Source organism: Anguilla rostrata, chromosome 4 (genome assembly GCF_018555375.3).
Source record: "Anguilla rostrata isolate EN2019 chromosome 4, ASM1855537v3, whole genome shotgun sequence".
Taxonomy (NCBI): Eukaryota; Metazoa; Chordata; class Actinopteri; order Anguilliformes; family Anguillidae; genus Anguilla; species Anguilla rostrata.
In genome coordinates this window covers 15,518,232-15,545,226 of record NC_057936.1, presented here as the reverse complement: position 1 = coordinate 15,545,226, position 26,995 = coordinate 15,518,232, and the positions used below count along the sequence as shown (strand labels likewise).

The following is a 26,995-nucleotide window of genomic DNA, read 5'->3' as shown; positions in this document are numbered from 1 at the left end:
TTGAGAAATGTGCTATATAAATGTAAGGAATTATTAAATCATTTTATTAATTACACACTGTACTCATAGAGAACTGGACGCAGTTACTTTCTGAGCCATTATTACGTTTTGATGTGTTTACTCGATATCTTCACAAGAGTAACGGACATACCCACCTTGCATATTACTCAGTAACACTTTTGTATATGAAAATTAAATTCCATGCCGAAGGGGATCTGAGGTGTGGGAATCTCTTTCTCTTTCTTGCTCTCGCTCTCACTTGCTCTCTCTCTCTCTCTCTCTCTCTGTTTGTGTGGAAAACAAAATACAAATGATAACCTCTTAAAGGTCACTGTTCAAACAAAATTAACTTGAAGATGTGAAGGAATGATAGGAAAAATTATGGCAACTCTAAAGAGAACTGCAAAATGCAGTCTTAGGATCTAATACCCAGATAGTCTATTTATCCATTACAGAGGATGGCATGTATTGGGACAGAGGCAACCATTGAGGTAGAGAGCCAAGATTGAGTACAGTACAAAAGAGGGAAGTATTTCATGGGCAAGCTGAAGGCTGAGCCAAAATCCAAGACTTGCAATTGTGGTATAATTGTAGTAGAAGGGCAAGACTCAGCATGTGCTAAAACATATTATACCCTATGGATTTCTAAATTCTTGTATATAGCAGCTTCATGCACTTCTGTTGAAGCACTCTGGATGTAATTAAAAATGTTATTATTACTGTTACATAAAAGAAGCAATGTACTTCGAACAGTAAATATGTGACTTTCGGTGTGTTTGGCTGTTGGAGGCTGGTGGTGATATACTGTGTAGAACCTTAATTGTCAAAGGACAGGATTAGCGCTGTAAACCCTATATCATTCCATGTTGTTCAGTCAAAATTCCAATTTGGCTCACAGTTTAAAACCTTGCCTTACTAGTATTGCGATCAAATACACTCTCTCTTCTAGATTCAGTAAAATGATTACAAATTTAAACCAAAGGGAATAATTTGTGTACTGAAGCTATCACAGAAAGTAATGAAATGTTCTAACACAGAAAGTGTGACTTTTTTTATAAGGAAAGTTGTTGTGAGGACACTCGCTTTCAATTTGGGGCATTTATAAATACTGGCTTCACCATGTGGTCTGGGGGAGGGTTCTGTTATATCACAACCCATTACAGGTAGCCTCCATGCTAAATTATGGCTTACGGAACATCCAGACACATACTCTTTCTTTTACCACCCGAGGTTCGTGCTTGGTCTGTGCTTAATCCCTGGAGGATGAGAGTAAAAATTAAGAAGGGATAAAAAAATGAAATACCTGAGCTTCCCTAGGACTCAAAGATCTTGGGACGACAGCGATTCATGGAATTTATCTCTTTTTTGTAATTCATTCAGTACCTCCTTCTTCAGTTATCTCCATTGTAGGCCTGCTTATGTTTATCTAGAAAGTTTTTCTTTCACACTGTGTAGTTCTGAGTATAAAAAAATTGGACTGTTTACAATCAATTTAAAATTCAATTTTATTCCTGGAATACATTGTCTGGGTTTAGTAAATGCCCCTGCACATATTGGACGATACACTACCTTGTTCTTTTTATTCCTCTTTGAAAACAGAAGCAGACACAATCCATTATTTTAATCAGTTATGCAGGCCATACATCCCTGAATGCTCACCATAGGGAAAGGTTGTGTAAGGCTAGATGATAAAGGGCAGGAAGGGTGGGTGGAGAGAGACAGATGATGATGATGATGATGGTATGTTCTTGCTCATAACTTATCTGAGTGAGTGGGTCACTTCTGCCAGCCTGCTGCAATACAGTCAGCCACCATGTTGTCTTTTCAGTATGGGAGAACTTACAGAGGCCAAAAATTGAGAGTTGGATCTGTTGAGAGTTGGAACTGATGTGATCTCAAACTGCAAAAGGCAAAGGAGGGGAGTTGCCTTGGCTCTCTCCGGTCATTAACTTGTAACAATTTCATCCCTGTGCAACCATACTATCGTGTTTTTTCTATGATAGTATGGTTGCAGATCATTAACCATCTGTTATTGTTGTTTCACATACTCCACCATGTGTGTTGTTCATGTGTGGTACACAGGACATGACTGCCAGCTCCACAAAGTAATTCTTGACAAGAACAACAAACCATGCTGATGTGGTAATTGTGATTCCTCAAGTAAAATTATAACAAAAATGTAATGCTGTTGATGTTGATAATTATAAAAGTGACAGTATGACAGTCATTAAGGAACTGGGTTTGTAACTTAAAGGCTGGTGGTTCAGTTCTGAGCTCTATTGCTGTGTTGCTGTGGCAGTGTAGCAAAATAATTATCTGAGTTTGAGGTTTAAATCCAATCTAAGGTTGTTGCAATTTGTCCTTAGTGATCTGTGCACTGCCATTGATTAAAACATATGTCTGTTGCATCTTCATACCCCCTTGAGTTTCGCTGAAGTAGAATGGTAGCATTGAATATGTTGGTGATCCTCACTTCCTTCTACAGGAGGCTGAGTTAGCTCCCATTAGGGACGCCCTGTGAAAGCAGCATGTCTGCGCAGCACAATTTCAAGACCAATCAATTGTTCACCTTAGTATAATCCACTGTGTTCTTCTTTCGCGTTCAGAGGACTTCACCTGTGATCATTAGACAATGTTTTGTGTTGGCAGGAGAGCAAGGGAGATCAGCAAGGTCAGTTTTTACGCGTCAGGAAAGATAAAGTGCTTGCACATCAGCTGCTGGCTCTCCGCAGATGAAACAGTTTAGGACTGCAACAGCTTTTGATCTGAATGATCCAACGAAGGATGAACTTTTAACCTCATCTGCATTGCTGTCATTATTGATATGAATTACATATGGCCACAGAAATGTGTATGTCTGCAGATGTTGCAGTATTAGAACAAAAACAAATATATTTGTTCCGATGATGAAAACTCCTGAATTCACTGCCATGAAAATAAGTTCATTAGTCTAATCTAATCTAATCACAATGTAAGAGAGAAATACCCCAGAACTGAAACTGCCAGAAATTAAGAGGCATGATGTTTCTGATATTGTTACTCCTGTTTTTGGCATTTTCCTAAGAGTGGGTACACATTACATCATTAATTGTGCCCCACTGGAAAGTCCCTAATGCTGAAGTTGTTGGAAGTTCACTGAATTAATGATAAGTGCAAGTGAGAGTGGTGGTTTAAGCTAACTTGGAATCAGGACGGCAGGAGCTCTTGTTGAAGTCTTCAGTTAACACAAAAGTGACTGACAGAGGGGGCGTGAGAACACTACAATAATTTTTGGTGTTTGTGTGGTGTGTGGAGTGAAGGGCAATTTGAAATGAAAAAGTACTAAACTTGACAATAACCGGTCTTCCGAATGTTCCATAAAATGAAGGACATAGCCTAGACAAAATGAGATTATTTGAAAAGGGCTGGATTATAAAAGGTGGAAGTCCAGAAGTGCCACAGTTAAAATGGGGACATCTGAGAGGTGGCGGGGTAGCTTGTGGTGGATGGAAGTAAAAACCCAACAAGGATTGTCAATGGAAATAAAACGCAGCTCTGTGACTCTGTTGTGGAAAAGGGCCTCTGGCAACATGTGTGCTGTTCCAGGCTAAAATGATGGGAAGCAACGGCTGTGGAGTGCACTGACATGGGAAGAGCGAGTTCATCCTCACCCACTAGGGAAAAGGCAAGCCTTAGCATAGCTTACATGATTCAGGGCCATAGAAAGATACACAGCATTACCCTGTGGTTACTCTAGTGGAAGAAATGTTGGCCTCAATGGGAAGTCTATGGAACAGCGACCATGCAATGCAGCTTAATGAAATGATTAGAGCCTCTCCTGCTTCCTGATAATTCTGTATATAATGCTGCAGTTGTGTCATCATTATGTCATGACAACAATTACGAGCTGCTAAAGCAATAGTCTTGTCTTCTGGGAGACCAAAAACATGCAGTACAACCTCTGGGTTACAAACAACAGGAAAAGAGATTATTTGGAAAAGTGCTTCTTACAGTTTTCAAAACATCCATAATGTATTTAGCCACACATGCACCGCCTTCCTCTATTTTCACAAATTGTTCGTTGTTTTTTTCTTTATCGATAAAATGGTCGAGAAAAGAATGAAACTGTAATCTAGACAATGGATACCATCTGAAAGCGAATTTTGGGTCTGCCTGCTTGCAGAGAATCAATATCGCATCTGCTGTCTATGGACTAATAAGCACTGTAAAAAAAAGAATGTGTGCCCCCTCATGCCACATAAGCAGGAGAGGGGTCACACATCCGACCTGCTTTGTAAAATGATCCATATGGACTGCTGGAGGGGCTTCCGTATTTAATGAGGAATACAACCCAACACAGTACCATTCTGTGTGAAGTGGTTTCTCAATAGGTTGGAATTTGGGTCACCAGCACTGCAGTTGAACGATTTCCTCTTGGTCAGGAGCTCCTGACTCTCCCCATTGCCAATGGCCTGGGTCTCATGTGTGGCATGTGCTGCAGACAGAGCCTTCTCCATGGTAATATTTATTTTTGTGGAGAAGTGGGAGTTGGGCTTTGGACTTGGAACGAGCATTTTGGGGATTAGCATTGGGTGCAGAGGACCACAGGACACTAATATTTAAAAAGATTTTCTCACAAAATTGATGGAAAATCCTATACAGCAGATGTTTTAAGTGTGTTCTTGAGGCAGATTTATTCTTTATGGACATACATCTATGTACCAAACTTTTTAACTTCCAGTGTATCACAAGTGTACGATGTGTAGAAGTCATTCCTTATTTTTTAGAGATATGGCAGACAAATAATAGCTAATACTTACAAGTATAAAATCATGGTTTGTGCTTGAACCCCCTAACAACACTTCCCATTTTGGAACATAACATGTAATCACAAGTCCTAGAGTAACATTGATTATAAAGAGCTGTCTCCTGGCTGCTGACATCCTAGCAGTGAGTCAAGCTGTTGACCCTTTTTGTTGACATCACAATGCGGATCATGCCCAGAAGGGTTGCTCTCACTTGATCGTTGAGGGGCCCTCTTTTTGAGAGAATTGAACAGTTGTTTTCCATCGGTGAGGGACAAGAGGCCAGTGCAGTAATCCCCTTCTAGCAAATGTTAAACAGGACAGAGACATCCATTATGTATCTGGCAGGAGAGTAGGATTCTAATGTGCTTAACAAAAAGATAATATATCATCTGTTTATTCAGTGTAGCTTCAAGCTGCACATTACACAGCTGAAGAAAGCATGCTTAAAAGAGCATTAAGTGGAACCCTTTCTTCACCAATGGATTTACCCTGGCAGTGCAATGGCTTTAGATGGCATCATGACAGTTCATCCTTGGGAGGTATTATTTTTACAGTAAAATGTCACTCACACATTTTTGTCCATAGAGCAAGCCATGAAAGCAATCTCGCTATTATCTGGGGGGAGATATTACAGGAGCAGTTGTAAGATATTTTTTCTCTATCTTTTAAGTTTTTTCCCTGTACAATCTAGGAACAGTTGTAACATAATTTGTTTTTTGTTGCCATACTATATATGTACCACTGTTAGAGGTACTCTTCTAATGTTCCAGATCAATATTAGTATGGCCATTCTATCACTGCATTTACTTGGATGCATGGAAATTTGTCAGATTATAGGCAATCACATGCTCACCTCTGAAATATATGTTGCCAGCAACCACTTCTGTTCACTTCACCAGTTGAGCTGCAGAGTCCCTCCATTGTAGAAATGTACTTCGTGTATTCAGATGGTGTAGGGAGACATGGATTGGAGGAGTTTCCCTTGTGTGATGCAATGGGAAGGGCAGTCCCTCTGACCAATGCCCTCTCTCCCTGGATTGTAGCTACAGACACTTACAGATTATCATTGCACTGAAAACCAGAGTGTTAGCAGGATGGGCCACCTGACAACCCCTTCAACAGTTAAATGAAATGAATCCAAGATTAGTTTTTCTCCAGAACAGACACGGACAGGAAAACATAAGGAACAGGAGCAGATTAAAGAAAACCAATGGGAAAAAACAACAAAGTTAAGCTGACATTTTAATTGTGGGATAAATATGGTGATGATACATGTGTGTGTGCAAATGTTTGTGATTTGTATGCGAGCAACCAGAGGAGGTTGGGCGGGGTTGCTGAGAGGTGGCCTTCATCTCTTGGCAGAAATACAGGTTGAATCTATTTTTCATCTGTCACTAAGGTGAGCTAAAAAATGACATCTCTGCAGCCGTGACACAGAGCACCTTTCTGTCTGGAAAACAAACAAGCCCAGAATAAGGTCAGCACAGTGCTGGGAGCGGCTCTTACTAATGTCACCATAGCATTAACACAGTGATCCAAAACTGGCCATATAACACACTATAAAGCATTTGCACGACTGTATGTTGGCTGAAACACACAGGATGCTGTGGTTTCAAAATAGAATGTGTCCATGGCCATGGTGTATATTTAGACCCACCATGCTGTGACAACCAAATGTTTAAAAGATGGAAATCGTGTTGTTTGAGCTCAGATTATTGTTCGGGTTGGGTACCAGTATCTATTTCACACTGACAGAAACTGACAGAGATTTCGTTTTTTTTTTTGCTTGGGGATTAACAGCACGCTCTGATGTATTCTCTTGAACCTCTTAACCTTTTGCAGAATTAAGTGGTGTGTGTTCTTTTATTTTGCATATATAATTAAGTCCTTGTTTATTTATGTCACATTAATAAACAGCCATCAAATTGGGTATAGCATGGTGTACACATTTTCTGAAAGTTGTACTAATGAAAAACCACCCACACATTGAGGAGCTAAACTACCTGTTATTTATTATAATAATGATAATGATATGATAATGTTTTGTAAGTGTCAACATTAAAACCTTTTTTATTTATCTATGAGAACTATTTGAGGTTGACATCCCTTTTTCAAGGGGAACAGCAGTATGTATGTATAGAGTGAGATTGAAACTAACCAAATTAAAATTAGATGTTCATGCCTGAAAACAAGTACAGTTCTCACTGTTACTCTTATGTGAATTATTCTTTTGAAATCAGCTAAAGGTATTAGCAGGTCTAATTTCATCTGCTCCTGTAAAAAACACATTCCAAACAATAATGAAAAGTTGCTTTACCTAGTTCAGAAAATGGGTGTTAAAACATATAACTATAACAACCAGAGTAACCGGGCAGCTGGGCGGGGAAGTAGGCCTGTACCTACAGGTCGCGGGTTTGATTCTCAAGTAGAAGTCTGCTGTTATACCATTGAGCAAGGTACTAAACCTGAATCCCTTCAGTATATGTCCAGCTGTTTAAATTAAGTTAAATTAGTTGCTATGGATGTGAATGCCTATAATGTAATGTAATGTATGCATTTGGCAAGAGTAGCAAGCTGTGCTTTTTTAACAGCATCTTGAATCATGCCTGCCATTCATCTGCAATGTTTTATGCCCAAACATATCATAACACACGCATATCACGTATCGCTGGTGCAAAGCCTCGCCCAGTGGTGGTAGTGAGGAGTCTGTGGTGATGGATTGCCCTGGCCCTGGGACTCGTAGAACCTGGCTGCCACAGCCCAGGAGTGACTCAGCTCTGCTCAGGCTCTGCAGTCCCCTGCTTCTGCCCCCGTCTCTCACAAAAAACAAATCTGTTGGTACCGAACTGCTGTGTCTGGGTACTAATTAAGATGCCCATTCTATCAAACCTGCTCCAACAGTCCTTCTACCAACCTGCCATCACACAAACAGCAAACAAGAGGAGGGAGATTTTGGCCAGGCTTTTAATGGAGCTTTTTGCCCTTTGTTTTTCCGGATGCCATTGAATGTTTTGGTTGAGTGGTGCCCTTTCTCTTTTGTTTGTAATTGGGTTTGATGAATGCAGGCTCAACTGTAATTTGGGCAATGCTACATTTTGAACTGGAACCAATATGAGGGAAAGTATTCACTAAATGTCAGCAGTATTCCTCTAACAGTTTGGTCATCTTTGAACATGTACCCAGCATTTGAGCTCAAATTAGAAGATAAATGAGACTGAACTTTGCAGTGATTCAGACTCTGCTGCTATATTCTCAGGTGTTTAGACTGACACAGGAAATAATGGTATAGGTAATGCCTGGCGTAGGGTATTGTAAGGTTGTGGGTTTGAATCCTTGGTGATACACTGTAATTTACTTGTATATCTTCAATACAGTAAATGCTGTAACTGTATGAATGTAACACATTCAACATCAAAGGAATGGAAATTGAACTGGATAAGGGTATCTGCAAAGGAATCAATTATTTAATGATCTAATATTAACAGAAACAATATTATTCTGATTTATTTATCAGAGCAGTGATGCAAAACACAAGTGCAGTTTGTGGTCCACAGAGTACAATTTAAGACCCACTGTGTCCGACTGGGAAACAGCTGGACATGTGTATCCGGGTATTGCTGTCATGACTGTTACAGCATCATGGTAGACTATAGTCCTGCTGTGCTGCCCTCATTTGACTAGCTCATACTTGCACAGTTCTGTAAGTCATCTGGCCCCAGGCAATTAATTTATGACCCAGGGGAACCTCTTTAGCACAGGATTTAACAGTCATACTGAATGATGTTAAGCTCTCCACTTGGCTGCATAGATTTCCTCTGTCAGTCAGGCGGCAGGTCTTCATGTTATCCCAAATTGACAATGCCCAGATTTGGTGAAGCAACATCTTGACTCTCTCAACAGGTTCCTCTTTAAGGCATAAACTTCTACCAGCAGTGCTGAGTGTGCACCCAAGTGGATTAATTGTGTATAGATTAAATCTCAAGAATAAATTGAAAATGAAATTGTCACTTCATATATGTGTTTTGGTTTATGATAAACAAACATGAACAAAAAATGAGAGTACAAGGTTTTGGAAAAAATGATAGATTGATTATTTAGTTTGTTGTCAAACTGGGAAAGACATACTATGAGTGGAGAGGTCTGAAAATAATTCAGTGCCACTCCGCTTTACTCCAACACTCTGCAATGAATGTGCTTTCCAAAAGACTTCCTTTCAGTGATGAACTCCTGCTGATGCATTCTCCTGGTTGAGACAGAAGTGCATGCAGGCCATCCATTGCCATGGTTACATTTTTTTTGACAAGTGTTGTTATACACGCCCATAATTTTGTATTCAACTCAAGCTAAAACCATTGATAGTTGTATTAATAATTTCAACCACTGGTATTTTGGAGTTAGGATTGCGTAATTATTAATATAATAATAATAATTAATTGCACTTATATAGCAATATCAATAAGTTCATATCAAACAGGGCATGGCATTTTTTATCCTTTATTATCTTGGATATCTTTTGCACTTATTAGCACCAAATGTTACTATGAAGCTGTGCTGTGACTTCGACAATTGACTGCCTGTTAATGGTATGGTCATATTCTCATGTTTATCTGTCATTCAGTTCTGTGGAGCTAAGCTGCAGTTCACGCCAGGTCTTTCAGTTAGTTATTGGATATGAACTTGTGCAAGGCCATCAGTGAATGGATTTGTGAGCCCTGGATGGACACCCCACATAGCAAGTGCATACAGGAGCTGAGGTTTCTAAACCCAACCAATACACCAGCCCTGAGAAATGGCATTTTAATGTTGTTGGGCATCCGCTCCTGACCGTGTAGATAAGCTGAACAATGCATCATTCCACTGGGGGAATTTAATGCGGTTTTGTTTGTGCAACCTCCCCCGGGTCTCCATGGGAATTGTGTCATGCCTCTATTCTTGACTTCATCTGACTTGTCTCAGGCTTCCTTGGGCATTGGAGTGATCTGAAGAAAAGTAAAACAGGCGATCACTCCTGCCTCTAAATTCTGTTTTGCTTTGCTGAGCTTTTCTCTGTCAAAACTATAGTTTGCCTTGTGGTGCTTTTAGGTTTAGGGTTTAGGGTTAGAAGAGGCAGGGTTAATGTTTCAATCTGAGATCTAGTTGGTGAGTGTTTATTCTCGGTGGTTTCAGTCATTGAGGGAAAGGTATCCGTGGGCTCATCATCCTAGGAAATACAGATTAGCTTTCTCTTTGAAGTAGTATCTCATTAATATTAAGTGACATCTCATTAAGTAACAGTGAGGTGTTCTCTATTCAGATGTCAGTTTTCTACTGATTTCTCTATCTCCATTTCAGATGCCAACTTTGCCTTTTTCAACCCCTGTATTTGTATTGCTTGTCTATAATTACCTCCATACTACCACATCAACATCCTCTCCATAGTGCCTCTAAATTATCTATATTCCCTCTTCCACCCTCACTACCACTTTTCTGTCCACTTTACGGTAAGATGCCTGTTCTCTTAGTATTGCATCACTAATGCCCATAGTACAGTGAGACTAATATGGGCATTAGTGATGCAATACTAAGAGAACAGGCATCTTACCGTAAAGTGGACAGAAAAGTGGTAGTTTTTTATATTACTTTTGCAGAGAGCAAACTGCACCAGAGCACAAATCTGTCGTGCTCTGGTGCAGTTTGCTCTCTGCAAAAGTAATATAAAAATCCGTAGCCCGCTGGGTGACACGTAACGGTGCAAATCCCAACATTGACACTGCAGCTCTCCAGACATTCGGCTTGTGGGCAAGTGCAGTCACCTGCACTGCCTTATTCTAAATTACAGGGGAGGCCCTTGGGATCACGTGCCAGTCTGTGTGAGTCATTTCTCTGCGTTCAGTCTTCCAGATGCTTTGGCAGAGGTTCAGATTGTGTGGGTCCTCCAGAGCATCAGAAACACACACAGTGGCAGACTTCATTCTGCTCCAAGGCTGTGTGTTGTACTTGGACGAGGTCCAGGTCTCCCTTCATCTCCCGGGTGCGTTTTGTAGCAAACCTGAAAGTCTTGCAGTGTCATCACTAGACGCAAACAAATCTCTTAATATGCGGTTAATGTATGGTTTTTAATAAAGATGTTGTAGCGAAGAACAGTGTGTTTTTTAGGAAGTGGACTGTAACCCTCTTCTGCCCAGCATGTACACAGAGCAAGTGTAAATTTGCTCATAATCATCTGCCCTATGTGACTGCTGGTGCCTCTTTTTTATTCCCCAAGGTTCCTTATCCTGGTCACAAAATTTTGCCTCAGGATATGTGTGAGTCTAAAAGCCTCAAACACATCGACCACTGGGCCAAGTCCTACCAAAAGCCTATCGAAAGAGTTTCTGTAGGCTCAGTTACATAGGAAAACACTAACCTGAGTCCGTAACTTGACAGCCATAATTGCCAAGAAGGCCAAGCACTGACAGCAGAAGTAAAGTACACCAAGGATTCGGATTTAGGAGCACTTATCAAGGGCAAAGATTCACTGCAGTGCAGAGTCATCATATGGTCTGCCAAAAAGGTGAAGAAGTGCGAATGGCCCTGCATTTTTGGCCCTGACTTTTTCTATAATTATATCACTCAAGCGTTACATTTTTCATGGGCTCATTGCGGTGCACTATTACTTCCATTAGTGAGTAGTGAGGGACACAATATTCAGATGCACACTGCACTGTGCTGCGCATTGTTTTTTTTTCTTGTTGTAAATAATTCAGCACTGTCAACACTGCCAGTGCTGTTTTAAAAGTGGTTGTGCAATGTGCAGAACATTTGGATCATGTCAGATAACTTTTTTATTTGCCTCCTGCATTTCATGTTATTCTACACCTGATACTTACACCTGATATAAACAAATAAGTACCATGGCACTTTAACCACTTCTGTTACTTATTTAACGGCAACAGAAGTGGTAATCAGTGCTGGGGAATGCACACAATACCTGAATCTGTAGCCATTGAGGGAAAACAAACAGTAAACATGAGTGAATATTATTTTCTGTTCTCACAGTCTGTCTCTTTTCCTGTTAATAGATAGCAGGCTAACAGAAAATATGACTAGTTTGCCAAAAACGTTTTTGTATTGTGCAAGATTTATCCAGCCTAGAGTGGATTGGAATCATTCGCACATATTTTGTACAACTGAACAGGTGAGATAAACAGTTGTGGTCAAGTTTACAAATTGTTTCCAGGCGCCTGGAAGTGGCATTGACATGCGAATGTATCTGTTCTGGTCCAGCCAGGCATAATTTTCCTCTTACACAGAATGTCTCTTCCTATTTCACCCATATTTATTGCAACATCATGATGTGCACTGCAAAAAACTCACCTCCATTTAGTTACATTATGCTGGCACGTACTTCTGCTAGTTGCTTTACAACATTGCATTCATCACTTGAAAAGGCAACTCAGAGCAGATCAGTTAGTCTTGTTACTTGTTATTCTGTACACAAGCTCTTATTTTTTGTTACTTTATGATATACACTATTGTATAGTACATCAATGGCTGTGTACACTATTCTGAATATCTCAAAAACTAAAGTGGTTAAGCATATAAAGATAACCAGCTTTCTGAAGTATTGATGATTCAAGCAGGCAGTGGTTCATGTCTACAGAAATGGGTATGCGCAAGGGCAGCTAATCCCCAGTATGTGCTCATGGGAATACTGTCTCTCCCACGGTCTGTTCACTGGCCTATCCTGCAGAGACAGTTGAAGCTAATGAGTCTTAGCCAGCAGTGAGTAACAAATTAACTTCACAGTCCTTGTGTCCCTATAGTGTTCACTCTCTCTGCCAAGTTGTGAAAAGAAATCTTCCGAAAAATTTCCATCGCACTCCCTGTGGAGCATCTCCATCATGGTTTTAGGGAACCCAGTCTGGCCATAACTTAACACTTACAATGGAAGCCAGAGTCAATTCACGCATTACTTCCACATGATTGTGTGTTCATTGGTTGTACATTGTTCTGAAAAATATGAAGACACTGTAAACCGTATTATTAAAAATGGAGGAGAAACTGCTTAATGCGTGGGTTGAATTCCATTTACTGGCATGAAAATACTTTAATTCTCAGAAACACAGACCGTATTTAGTTCTAGTTATCAGTCAATAGAAGATAGTGCATTCATGACAATCATACATGGGCATTAATCGATCTGTGTATTTCCTGAATGATAACTTACTGCTTAAAGAGAGCCCAACAGAATGGACTGAATAACCCGGTAGCGCGCAGCAGGGCCGGAGATGTGAGAATTGCTCCTCTCTGAGCCTGTCCCTCACGGTTCTGCCCAACTCGAGTGGATTATTGTGCTGTACACATGAGGTTAACTGAAGGAAGTGCTGCTTAATGAGCACTCTACTGTTTTCACTCGGGATCTTTCTTTCTCTGTCTCCTGGTCTGCTAGTGAAAAATGACCACCGTGGCTGGAGAAAGCACTTGTTTTCACTCTGAGAGAGGGCTGGAGCTTTAACTCTTTAGTTCCTTTTTTTCTTTTCATTCCATTGAAAGCGAATGGTCTCAGTTTGATCCCCTATTTTGGCAAACCACTGGTTTTTGCTTCATAGTCTGCCGCATGTCTGCCCTGCACATTCTGTTCTATGGCAGCAGGCATTTGGTTTAGTCCGGTTTGATATTTCCCTGGTTTGTTCAGCAGACCTTTCAAAAAATTGTTTGCAGTTTACATTTGTTTTTAGTACATTTTGTAACGCTAACAAAATTCAAAACAAAGCAAACAGGAGCACAGAAGGAGGAAGTTTGGGCCTAGCTCAGCCTGCCTGAGCTTCTAGAAGGAGCCTTTTGTTTCAGTCGAGGGATAAGTGCCTTATTGTGCTTCCTGTTTTGGGCAAGGAAGAGGTACCTTGGCTGCTTTGCGAGTACGTGGCATCCCACAGAGCGGCCCATTGTTTTTGGGAATGAAGTTGTGGGGCCTGAACAAAGTGTCCAGAGTTGCTAGTGGAGACACAGTGCTGTTGGTATGTAACTCCAGACCCAGGGGAGAGAGTCAGATGAACAAAGCTCTTACAGAGGCTCCCCCCACAGGCTTTGGGTATCCTGGCCCGGGGTCGGTAACCAAAACCCTCCATGAAGCTTCAACAGCTACTATGTTAAATGTTCCTGTTGCCTAGAATACTTTTTGTTTTGTTACAAACTATAATTCTTGTGTGATCACTCTAGGATGGCAGGTCCAGTATCTGCTAACTGCACACATGATTAATACTTTAAAAACTCATTTTTACAAATTTCTCCCCACGTTGGATAACAAATGGCATCGTTTTGACGATTTTCTATCTACATTTCTATTTACAAAGCTGATGTGTTTCAATATCTGTCAAAACATCTATGGCACATTTTATAAAATATTTTTTTTCACAATATTCTCAAAAACCTTACAATTTATATTTGAATAAATATCTCTTTGTCATGAAGGTCGTCTGTTAATAGGATGGTGTCAGTGCTTATACTGTACCCGAGAAGTACTTTCCTCTAGGAAAATATGCAGCGTGCCTGCCCTACAGGTATACTATACAAGCTTTCCACTCCACTCTACCTAGTACTCCATTGAAAAGCAAGCCTGGATGCTCACTCCTAATGTTAGGCTTACAGGCAGGGACTACTGTGAGTCAGAGACAACAATGAGTCAGTGCTGTGACCCCCTCTTCAACAGGAAGAGCTCAATGAATTAATGATGTTACAAGCTCTTGTGATTATACACTTGGGGCAGTTCTATTTTTTGCATCATTTTCCCTCTAAGTCCCCATAAATCTCCATAATATTTGTGAATGCTTGAGTGCAAATGAGCGATCTGTAGCGGACTGGTGTGGCTTATTGCTGGAGGTTTTCAGTTTTTCTATTTTTCCACAGTGGCACAAGGTGAGGACCATACATTCCCTCCTGTGTGAACTGACTTTGTATTTGATCAACATTTACAATATTTTTTACATAAGATTTACAAATTGATATTTTTTGTTGTCTTTATATCCTAGGCCTGCCTTCATCTCTCATGTGGGTGTCTTGATTTTCGTTACTGTTATCACAAACTAAGGTTGAATTAGCAGCACCATTGGCATGCACTGTGGAATTAACAAATGACAGAGTCTCTGCTAAATGAATGGGAAATGAATGTAATGTAGGGGTGACAACGTATCATTGCAAGTGCCTTTGCATGGGCAGCCATAAGTTGTTTACCGCTCGGGAGACAGTCCAGAAGAAATGTGACGCAGGGCATGCTGCTTCACCCTTGGATCCCGTCATGTCTGCCTCTTTTCCCATGTAAGGAACGAACAAAATCCAAAATGGCCATTTAGAGGGAGTAATGGCTGGATGCTCCCCACAACGGCGTGGGCTACGTTTGTCACCAGCCCTTAATATTGAATGACAATGAGTGAATGGAGGCTGCTGAACACGCTGACGTCACCATTTGAGCCATCCGTCAGGGCTGGACGTTTCCTGCTCCCCGGACGCTGTGCGCTCTGACAGGGCCGTGGCGCTCAATGACACCGGGGGCTTCTCATCCAGAATGACTGTGAAGCACCCTGCTGCTGCTGTCCTGGCAGGATGAATCCTCTGCTCGGAAAGCGTGAAGTCAGCACGGTTCAGCCCGGCCGTCTCATTTATCGCCCTGAGTGGACGGGGACAGAGGGGCCATTGTCACTATCGCCCCTGGAAATTTCTGTGCTGGGTCCACACGTTCACTGGGAGTTCTGAGCCTGTATCTCATGTGTGCAGATTGGTTTTCTAGACTTTATTGTATTAATATATTGCACCAGTTAGCCAGTTAAGGACAACTTCCTGGGAAGTTCCTGATCGCAATGTAAACGGGTAGGGAGCTAACCTATGGTATTGTTCATTAAAGTTACTAACTTGCTGCCATTCCAGGATCTGTTTTCTTATTCATGTGTATGGTCATTTTATCCTCTTGCAGAAGTGATGATTTATCATAGCTTCATGAAGTTGTGGGTCTGCTCCTCCTTGTAGGTAAAATTTCTGGGCCATATATTTTTGAAGGTGATTTATTTATGTTGACTTTCAGACAACTTAAATGTTTGGGATCACATGCTGTATGCTTTGCACTGTTGCCGAGGCAGGGGTCGGAGCATTCATATGAAAATGTATTTAATGCATTTCACCTTGTGTATATTATTTATTATTCCACAACCTTGAATTGGATCAAAAGGAAGCACATAAGGATGTGAGAAGAAACCTCAAGGAATGTTGGCAAGAACCCCAAAAAATGTTGATTGTAAGTGCATACAAAATCATTGAGCCAAAAATGCAAGCAAAAAATTTAATACTTAAGTGTATTAAATATATCATTTAAGCATACAAAAATTTTGAGGGTACTTATAAGTTTTTGTACTTAATTTAAAGTATGCTTAAAATGTACTTTTAAAAAGTATACTTCCGAAAATAGATGTCATTAAGTTGTGCTTTAGTACTTCAAATAAGTATACTAAATGGAATATGCAGTAGCATAGATTGTGATATTTCTACACAATAAATTCACATCTGTACTAGCATGAAATAACCTTGAATGCTACATAAAGAATATTTTGAACACAGTAGTGATAAATTGATATTGTACTAAAAATGTGTTTCCAATACCTGCAAATCACCCTTTCAGTAAGTATACTTAAATATACTTTAAGCTCGTAAAACAAGTAACAATTTAGTATGCTTAAGTACAACTAAGTACACTAAACTTGTACAGTAGTACGTGTGTATTTAGTGAACTTAAAATATGGCCAATTAAAAATAACATTTTTACAATTAGTACATGATCAGATTAAAAATATACTTAGTAAATTTTTAAAAAGTATACTTAAAGTATAATATTTTTTGCTTGGGAAAGAGGAGGGACTAGAAACAGAAGCAATTTCTGTGAAGCATTGTGTTCAAGGTTATAGCAGCCCACTTGAGAATCAGATCTGCAGCCTAATGCTGTCACACCCCACATGCATCACCATCTTAAAATTAGGATATGAATCCAAGGCAATTCAGAGAGCAGCATTACAGAGACACAGAATGGGTCGACAGATATATTTCTGCATACTGCTGTCGTATGTTACGATGTGGACGTCTGTGGTCTTACTGCTGTGACTATGAAATTCAATTTTGAACTGAACAAGTTTTTTAGTTTTATGCTGCCCAGTGACATTTTCTGCTTAGAAACAATGGGCTCTGTATTATCAACAAGCCCTGACAAGCTCCCACCATTGTTGCCATTGCTTTCCTCCCCTTTAGGCAAATGACTTGATTGTGTACGGTATGTAACTTAATTCTTCCATAGTTACTTTGTCACATAATGTCATGGTGTGCTAATTTAAGGCAAGCTGTACAATATGCCCTTCAGTGGAGGGATTGTACTTCCCTTAGAGTTGCTCTGAGCAGTTGAAAGGGACGTGCTTATCGATTCACAGACTGTGTGTTGTCACTGCAGTGCTCCAGTAGGCCTTAGTTGAAAAGCGGTGCAAGTCAGAATGTTGAATTCCTACTCATCTATTCATGATGGGGAGAGAGAAGTGTCTGCAGTCGCTGTCTACATCAGTACCAGGCAAGACTTGCTATTACACTCCCATCTCACATCACCAGGAGAGAACTGATGTGAGGTCACTGACAAGGACACCAGGTGCTGGTGTGACCAGATGCCTGTATTTCATGTGCTGTTCCCCTTTGATGTCCCCAGACCCTTTGTGCACAAGCAAATGTTTCTGGCAGCTCCTCCTGTTATCAGCAGCTCCTGCCCTCTCATTTATAGCTTTGCATCATTTGGTACAAGGCTCCAGCCTTTATGGGATTCTATAGCAGACCCCTCAGCCCATTAGCCAGCCATTGTGAACCCAATTCTCCCCACTTTTTTGGTTTTATTTTGTATGTGCCTGATGTGCCACGCGTACAGCAGTGTGGGCGGAGCTTCTCGCGTCCCAGGCAACCGGGACATTATTGTGGCCTCAGAGTTCCACTCATTGAAAATCTCCTTTGTCGACATGGATCAGATAATGCGAATGCGTCATATCTGTACTTTCAGGGACTTTTTTTGAGTTAATGATTGTTTTCTAATCTTGGCTTTGGACCAGAACACTGATGCATTTGTTCAGATATGCCTGCCTGCACAGATAACCTTATGTATGATTTCCCACTCTAGTGATGCTATTTGTTGACCTTCCTCTCACTGTACCAGCGCTTAATCGTATGCTGATACCTAGGTGAAGTCACTATATGATTTTCAGTTCTTCAATGTGTGTTTTCAGCTATTTAATATATGTTTTCAGCTATTTTTCTTATTATTAACATGTGCGGTTCACTTTTTTTATTTTCCACTCTGCAGATTTTTCTGGCAGTGTTGTTGGGATGATGTGATAAATGGTGGAGCAATGTTGTGAGAAATTTGTAATTCTTCACAACTGGCTTTACGTTGCTGACACGTGCGTCCCTCTTCCAGGCACTACCCAAAGCAGTCCTTCACCATTGTGGCCGACACACCCGAGAACCTACGCCTGAAGCAGCAGAGTGAGCTGCAGAGTCAGGTAACCAATAGGCACCTGCCTGCCAAGCAAGGAGATTTGCATGCTGGCCAATGGGCTGTATGCACATACTGGCAGGGGAAGCGGGGTGCTGAGCAGCAATGGGAATCAGAGCTGGCCCCAGCGTTTTGGTGGCCCTAAACAAGAATGTTGTTTATTAGTTTGGGACAGGGATGGCTGTGGCCCTAAACAACTGCATAAAGGAAAGAGAGAGGGAGAGAGTGAGCATTGTGGGTCATACTTGCATGTTGTACGTCTGGTTTTCATGTTCCTGTGGGTTGTATGCGTTGCTTTGGCAATGTGACTGTAATTGTCCTGCCAATAAACCAAATTGAAATTTAAATTCGAGAGAGAGTGAGAGAGAGGGAGAAGCAGGGAGAAAGGGAGATAGATTCCCACTTCTCAGATCCCCTTCGGCATGCAATTTAATTTTCATTTACAAAAGTGTTACTGGGTAAAATGCAAGGTACGTAGTTACCCTGGTAATGATATCAAATAAGCACATCAAATTGTAATAGTACTTTGAAAGTGACTGGAACCAGCTCTTTATGGGTTGAGTGTATGGGTTAAGTTTCAAAGTACCAGAGTGCTTAACCTTCAGAATTATGAGAAGATGGAACTTTTGAATTTGATATTTAGACTGTGCCCACTCACTGTGAATTCTACTGACCCCTAACATTATTGAACATATCTCCATTGACATGTACAAGTACATGCGCAAATGCACCCAATTGGCACTGTGAAACTGATTCAAATGTACTGCACTCCAATTCTGCGGAATTTCATTTGCTCACAGACAAGTGATTGCAGTTTCAAACCATTCTGAGATAATCACTTGAAATAAACATTAGGATTTAGCATAATTGGGGAAGGCCACATTTAAACAGGGTCATTGCCTATGAAATAAATAAAATAAAAAAATTGTTTGGCTGATTTCAGATTTTCATATTTGAAAGGCCTGCCTCACTACACAGTGAAGACACATCTGCATTTTCAGCGTCTTAGAAGTGAGAATGGTACAAACTCATTACTTTTACATGACTACAAGCCCTCACCCAAATCATGTGTAGGTAGTGTATTGATTTATTTCCTTCTGCAGTTTTTGCAGAGACTTACTGCATAAGACTGTCATTGTTCCCACAAAGTTAATTCCTCTTAGATTAACCTTGGAGATCCTGCTTTCATGCTGTTCTGGGCTCCCCCATTGTCTCATTAATACAAAGAGATTATTGGATTTCAAAGCTTTTTCATCAGTAGCATGGGTCTGTCCCCTGACCCCTCTCCTCCATATGTGCCTATGTATCCACCTCGATCACACTGCAGAACCCTGGGGTCATTAGCATTAGTTATCGACCAGAGGCATATGGTGCATACTGTAAGCTGCATGTTGTTATAATTCATTACTACTGACAGAATGCCTAATTCAGTTATTCCCTCAGAGTTATTAAAGCAGAGCATGTTTTTGGTTGCAGGATACCAGGAAACGTAATTGCCATTAGCTTGTTTGCATTTGGACTTGGAGCCACAACTGAATCTCTTCAAGCTTTTGCGGTGTAAAAAGCACATGCAGGGCCGGCCAGAAAGCGCACTGTTCGCTGACTCCCTTTCCCAGTCTTCTCTGAAACATTCTGAAATCCATTGGCCTGTGCAATAATTAGGTTATTTAAGGTCCAAGTGACTAATCTGTAAAGCTGACAGGTAAGAGTAATCCATTACAAGACGGTGGACCTGGAGGGCGGTGTTACTCGGTGATGTAAGACGTTACGGTCCCGCTCACAGTCACGCTCACGGCCATCGCTGAGCCTTAGTGCGCTTTCGTGTCATCGGCAAATGCTTTAAAAGGTTTATGGGAACCCTCTGTATGAATCGTTGAATAGCCCCTCTCTTCATGGACAAATTCCCCTCTGGATTTCCCTACCCCTCATTATCTTTTATCATGTTCTGGCATTTAATAATGCTGCTGGTAAATGTACTCACATTGGCATCAAAGAGACATCCCAGATGTATCAATGCAAAATGCATTACATCTGGTAATAGACCCCAGAATGCTTTGATTGCAGAGGCATTTTTAACAACTGGGAATTCTCGAAAGCCATGAGAGATAATTTTTGTAACAAAAACTGAAAAAATAATGCAAGAATCAAATATTCTCTTGCAAGTTCTGAGTGGGCAGCAGTGCCTCATGAGTTTCAGTGAACTATGGAAATATAGATATCTACACAATAATGATATGTGACATTTACTGCACTATCTCTGTGTTCAAATGATCAGAATCACGAGAGGCTACTAATAATTATGATAACGGAAGCAATGACAAACATGTCATGGATATATTTTTCAGAACACACTCTCAAGAAGAATTAGTTCATATCTAACATAGTTTTTGTGTTACTGCTTGTGTGTTAAACATATTTTGTGTCAAAGTAACTACTTTTTGTGTTTTGTGTTGTTTTTAACACATCAGGCCACCTGCACCTCATTACAGAAGTGAACCCCTGGCTAAGCTTTTAGAGTATCCCTGTATTATGGTATGGAAAACTGCCATTATACCATTATAATATAAAACAACAATGGTACATGAAGGAATTTAAAAAATAGATTCATGAAGGAGTTACTGAATTAATGATGATATGAGTAGCTATGTCACAGATCTGGAGCCTACTGGCTCAAGAAGTGACCCTGGCCTTCGCATAGTTATCAAGGCTTTATAGGCTAAAATGCATTCACTATAAAGACTCTGTTTGCTGTCTTGCACATACATGGTTTTGATATAGCTTTATATTGTTTTTCTTCTTTTGTAATGGGATGCGTGAGGGTAGTGCTGTTTTGTACCCAACGTTTGACTTTGCTCCCAACCCTGGTGTTTTATGTCCTACTTTGGAGGACATAAATGAGTTGAGTTCACTGAAGTTCAATTTGATTGTCCTACCATGTTCCACTTGTCCCATAAACTCAAATTGAATCTTCAAAACCAATGGCACGGTCTAGTAACATGTATTAATTAAACCAGCGGGCAAGAGCATTGTAACTGTATTAGCACACAAGAGAATATGGACGACTGGCACTTGCAGAACAGTTTTTTGGCTGATTTGGTTCTGCAGTAATTCCTCCCCCCTCTGATTGGTTGTTGTGTCTCCTGATGAATGGCAGAGGGTCTATTTCTTATGGCTCCCCTGTTTTGCGCAGACTCAAGCTGCCAGAGGTTCTCCATGCTTGTTAGTTTTTATCTATTAGCGGTTCTCCCTCGCTTCCCCTCAGAGTGTCCTCCTGGATCCTGCTTGTGCTGCAGGCCAATTGCATAGTGTGCTTACAGGCTGGTTATTATTTAGCCCCTGTCTAGAGTTACTCTCACAAAATCGCCATCTGTGACTAGCAACGCATCAGAAAGGCTCCCGTTTGCTTCCGTTTTAGTTCAGACAGGTTCTGAAATGTATTTATTTATTTATTTATTTTCTTTCTACATTAAAAACGGATTCAGACAGGTTGATTCTAGCGAACACCATTTCTCGGATTTGGTGACACGTTCAAAATTTTCCATTTCCTTACTCCAAAGAGAATGGAGGGCCGTGGAAAGGAGACAGGATAATCGTCACGTGTCGCCATAGGCAGCCAGGCTATCCTGGAATAATGGAGGAAATGCAGTTGCGCTCCTCGTGCAAGTAGTTGCCTGCAGAGAGTGCTAATGCCGGAGCGAAAATTACATGCTGTGCTGCCATTGTCCCATGTTTCATCTGAGTGCTTTATGACTGGAGGTGCAATCTTCCTTCTTTGTACCCAGACGTAGATTAGATTTACTGGTAAGACAAATTGCTTTCGAGTGGTGATTTACAATAGGGTGCTTTAGACTCATCCATAGAAATGGGGAACATATACTGGTGTACATGGGTATTGTGAAGAAAGTATTAAACAAATTGACAAGCTAGGGAGCTTTATTAAAGGAGTCAATGTCACAAGAGGCAACAATTTTTCTCTTTGCTAAAGTATTTTTTTTTTGTATATGATCAATTTTAAGTTTTGAATCTTTTCATTTAAACAAATTTAGCAACTTTAATGCTCTGCCACCATGCTGTTTTCACTTAGACAAGTACCATTCTCTTAAAGATAAAATTCTTTATTAGAATGGCTTGAATACACAGCAAATCACGTCTTTTGAATATCTATAGTATGCGTCATCCCATATTTGGTTATCAAACCTTTCTGTTACCTCTTTAAAATAATACTACTAACTTCTAGTTAAACTCATAATTTTCTTTGTTGATTATAGTTCATTCTTGATATTTTAATTTGCACATTTCCTATTAGACTTTAGTAACCAAACTGCTCAATGAGGGGAAAACTCATAGACACACGAAGTGAAGCACTGTAAACATAGTGTGTATATATCCACCCATGCCATTACAGGTAATTTTCCACAGTAAATGGATGAGTCATAAGTCAACAGCTTCAGCAATTACAGTGTCCCAAACGAAGTTATGGCTGACGGACAAAAAGAGTCCCTCATTTTGACAAGTGCCAGCTCTGAGCTGGACATAGTCATTATCTGAAAAATATATTAATTAAAGCTCTCATTGCAGCACTCTCAGTTTGGGAGAGTGTAGACAGTCATGGTCTCTCCTCCAAAATATGTCAAGGCACTGCTTCTTTCCACTCTATAGTCCACTAGTTAAGCTTGCAAAGACATTGAGTCAGAGGACGACGCTTCATATGTAACTTTGGCGCTGATTGGCTTGAGGGGTCACAGGTGTGTGATGACGTGTATATCACCAACGGAGATCCCTTCCTCCTTGAAGTGCACCATCTTGTGGGACTGGCTGCTATAAATTTTTATATGTCTATCAAAAACTCTGCATACATGTCACACTGCTAATAACCAACAGATTTTATCATCATATCTGGCTTAATGACCAATGATAAATCCCACACATTAGTCACATATTGACATTATGCTGAATGCAAATCTATGAATCAGTTGAGTCCATAATTAATTTTCCTGTCCTGCTAGATAAAATGGTACAATAAACAATTATGGAGTACTGCTTTTTAAAAAGATTCATTTGTTTTTCTTGTTCTTGTATGTCTTTTCTGTTTTTCAGGTCAAATACAAAAAAGACTTTGAGGAGAGCAAGGGCAGAGGCTTCAGCATTGTGTCGGACACACCAGAGCTGCAGAGACTGAGGAAGACCCAAGAGCAGATCAGCAATGTATGCTGGGGTCCCCCCCTCCACCCATCGCCCCAGTTATTCACTCCTGCGTGCCTTGGCCTCTTCATGGCCCTTCATCCCCTCTCTGTCTGCCCCTCCCACAGGCCACCGAGGCCAGCTCATCCTCATTAGTATGTTACGTAACGTTGGTGGGGGTTTAGATAAAAATGTGCGCCTGTGCCTTCAAGAGTGGGATGAAGGTGCTGGGAAGTGGACTGTGGCAAATTAAATGAGTTTGTGTGTGTGTCCGTGTATGTGTTTGTTTGTATGCCTGTGTGTGTGTGTGTGTGTGTGTGTTTCAGGCGGTGCATTTGGTCAGCGGAGACACGCAAAATGCAAAAAGTACACACACAGTATCTCTTCCTATTTAGAATGGTCTCTTCACATATGTATGTTTTTTCACTCCAAGTGTCAGTTCCTCTGCTAAAAGCAGTCTATGTTGAACATTTCATGTCATTTGAAGTCCATTTATCTATTTATTTAACACAAGGAACAAATACATTTAAAATATATTTAACAGAATAAAAACCCCTTGAGATGCACCTTTTTGAAGGGGTTCCTGTAACTGTTCCGCAATAAGCCAGAACAACTGTCCGGTGGGGCCCTTAATTTTTTTGGGCCGGTACATGACTGCGATGATAAGTCCTCCTCACCACACCGAGTATCACGGAGCAACCGTCCCGCCCACGCCAAGGTGAGAAATATCAGCTGAACCAGAGTCATATCATGGATCTGCCCGAAACTGCGCAGTAATGTGTGAATCGCTGTTCTCGAGTCTCCTAGTGCGCCCAGATGACAGGACATGCCTGATCCGTGACTTGCTCCAGATGTGATGTCGAGGAATGCTACAGGCACCTCACAGCTGGCTCAGGTAAGCAGAGCCCAGTCCCGCTGTCGGCATCACCTGACCGTGAAATCACATTATTCCGCCGCGTAATTCCTGAAAAAGGAGAATGTTAAATCCTCAAATGTTAATTAATTCAGAGGGAGGTGACGTGGGGGGAGGGGGGTTGGCATTTTTATAACAGTAGTCCATTATTTTATTAACTAAACCTCCACTTGACAAAGCTGACAAGGAGGTAATTAACACTGGGAAAACAGGATGAGAGAGAGCCGAGGGGAGCTTCTGCCTCCTCCTTGCACTGTCAGTGGAAGCTTGGATTCGGCTGAAGGGGGGCCTCATCAGGGATGCCATCCCTTGTGTCGTCACCGTCAGTGCAGTTGCGATCCTGGATGCGATGCTCAGTGTGAAAATTGATTCTCGATACCTCTTGATTGCGACAAAATTAAAACTGGAGAACGTAATAGAAAATGAATCAGCATATACAATAGGTCCTCCGAAAGAGTACCTCAGAGATAGGAAACACAGAGTCATGGTATGGATTTACCAGTCAACTGAACTGACATGAGAAGGGCCAGAACCATTTTAGCCAGTTACTAAAGACACTAAAGATGGCAGGTCATTGAAAAAAATATGTATCAATGAAACATCCTGATGAATGAATGAATGAATGAACTTTATTTATGTAGAACATTTCATGCACAGAATGCAGCTCAAAGTACAATTCACCGGACATACCGATCCTGATGAGATACTGATTATTTGGTCTAATTTAAACAGTGGATTATAGCTTTAAAAAAGAGTAGCTTATTAGCAAGATACAGCTATGGTAATGTAAGTAACAATTCCAAGCAGTAAAGAATTCAAATTCTTAAAACTTGTGTATTTTGATGATACGTTCCAGGCTACCAACAGTGTTCTGGGTGAGCGCCATTCACAGTGTGGATTCTTGTATATTTGTCAGTACAGAAGTGGAAGCACAGATATTTTCCACACACCAAAAGAGTTGTGTGGAAATGCTCGGTTGGATTGATCAGCACACGGTGTTGCTGAAACAGACAGACCATCTTTGTGTGGGGCTACTTTTGTCATTATTTCAGAAATTCCCCCTTTGACACTTTGATTCTTTAGTCTGTGTTTTTTTACATGCTCTAATTGAAATGGACCAGTAGACAAAGTTGGCAGATGGCTGCCCTATTTAGCCAGTGTCTGATGCTATACTAACGGCTAATACAAATCCTTTGGCTCAGGCCACCTTATGTGTCCTGGGGGGCATCACTCCCAAAGTAGCCCTAAATCTCAGTGATAAATATTGAATCTTGACAGACATCTTTGGACCTGTCTAAAATGTTATTGTTTAGAAATCCTGTAAATATGTCAATGCTTCCAGGTTTTTCCGCTTCATTGTAGCATTCCTTCATCCGTGGAAGATGATGATTTGAAGACATAGTATATTTTCAAAAGCAAGCTAATGTATGTAAATGCACTATTTTGCTGTTTCAGAGTGAATATGCTGATGTTTATTGGTATTGAATTCACTCTGAAATCAGGCTTTTAACAAGTTTTTGCTGTACCAATGCAGGTTATTTTCTGAACAGTGAAACAACACTAATTTATGCACAATTCAAACCTGTGATTATTACGGCTACAGCTCAACACCCTGACCACCTCGCCCTAGTGCTTTCCACTAGCCAGGGCAGGGAGCATTAAAAGACTTTAGATTCCCATTACACTCTGTCTAATGCACTGCACTGTCTTAAACTTTATTGGACTATTGCACTGCAGTATTTCCCCAATGTCCCATTCTCACTAATCAGATAAAGCAAAGGCTGGCCTCTGGGCCCCATAATTGGTCTTCCACATCCCCACATCATCAGTGGCTTTCAGGGGCACATTCTGCATACGTGAGTTCCTGTGTCTGTTTTGCTGTCTGTTGACAGAGGAGATCAAGAGATCTGAGGGCAGATTCTGGTTTTGATTATGTCTTTGGGGTCAGTTTTGGCCCAGACATGGAGAGATTGAACTCAACATGATTTGTAGATGTTTGCATAGAAGAAAAGATTATGGGTGGAGTTGATTTTCCTTTTACTGTTGCAAGTCTGCTGATCCGTCAGTTTATTTTTAAAGAAAGGAACCATAATGAGTTCTAATATGCAGCTCTAAGACGCAGCGATGACTCATGGCTCTCCATAGTGAGGCCATTACATCTGGTTCTAACTAACTGTATGAATTTCAGCTTACGTTTCCCTCTAACTCTATGCTCAATGCGTATAACTGATCTGATGTGCCACAGCCCACCTCTGAATGATTGCACCGCCCCATCTTCTGTTGTGAACTTACCGGCTCAACTGTGCAGGATCATTACAACACAAAGTGATTTCCCAAAGAACACGGACAGCTGAAGCTGTTAGCAGCGCTGTGGTGGCACCTCAACAAATGAGAAAATGCACATCGTCATTCTTTTACACTTAATAGGTGACTTACACATGCACTAACTATGACATCAGTCTGACATTCGGTCTGTAATACACTGACCTTGCATTACATGCCTGCACAGCTGGATTTTCCACTGCACTGTAAAATTATGGCTGCAGCAGGCAGTTACTGTGGTCATACCTGTCTGCTCAGGACAATACTCTT

General features: G+C 40.8%; 2 protein-coding genes across 18 annotated transcripts in view; both read left to right on the top strand.

The window, feature by feature from the left end:
• The window catches only part of LOC135254091 (LIM zinc-binding domain-containing Nebulette-like), a 28,422-nt gene extending 4,098 nt beyond the window's left edge, over positions 1–24,324 (top strand). Inside the window, exons 3-7 of the mRNA XM_064334043.1 lie at positions 18,232–18,316; positions 23,407–23,514; positions 23,619–23,654; positions 24,095–24,208; positions 24,298–24,324. Coding sequence (XP_064190113.1) covers positions 18,232–18,316; positions 23,407–23,514; positions 23,619–23,654; positions 24,095–24,208; positions 24,298–24,324 — 370 coding nt within the window. The remainder of the gene's footprint in view (positions 1–18,231; positions 18,317–23,406; positions 23,515–23,618; positions 23,655–24,094; positions 24,209–24,297) is intronic.
• The window catches only part of LOC135252623 (nebulin-like), a 57,129-nt gene continuing 53,683 nt past the window's right edge, over positions 23,550–26,995 (top strand). For 12 of the 17 annotated variants that reach the window (XM_064330911.1, XM_064330916.1, XM_064330922.1 and 9 more), the window contains exon 1: positions 23,552–24,385. In XM_064330911.1, coding sequence (XP_064186981.1) covers positions 24,357–24,385 — 29 coding nt within the window. In that variant the 5' untranslated portion in view covers positions 23,552–24,356. Of the gene's footprint in view, positions 24,386–26,995 lie in introns of all 17 variants that reach the window. The other 5 variants (XM_064330920.1, XM_064330919.1, XM_064330908.1 and 2 more) reach the window with 3 other exon arrangements.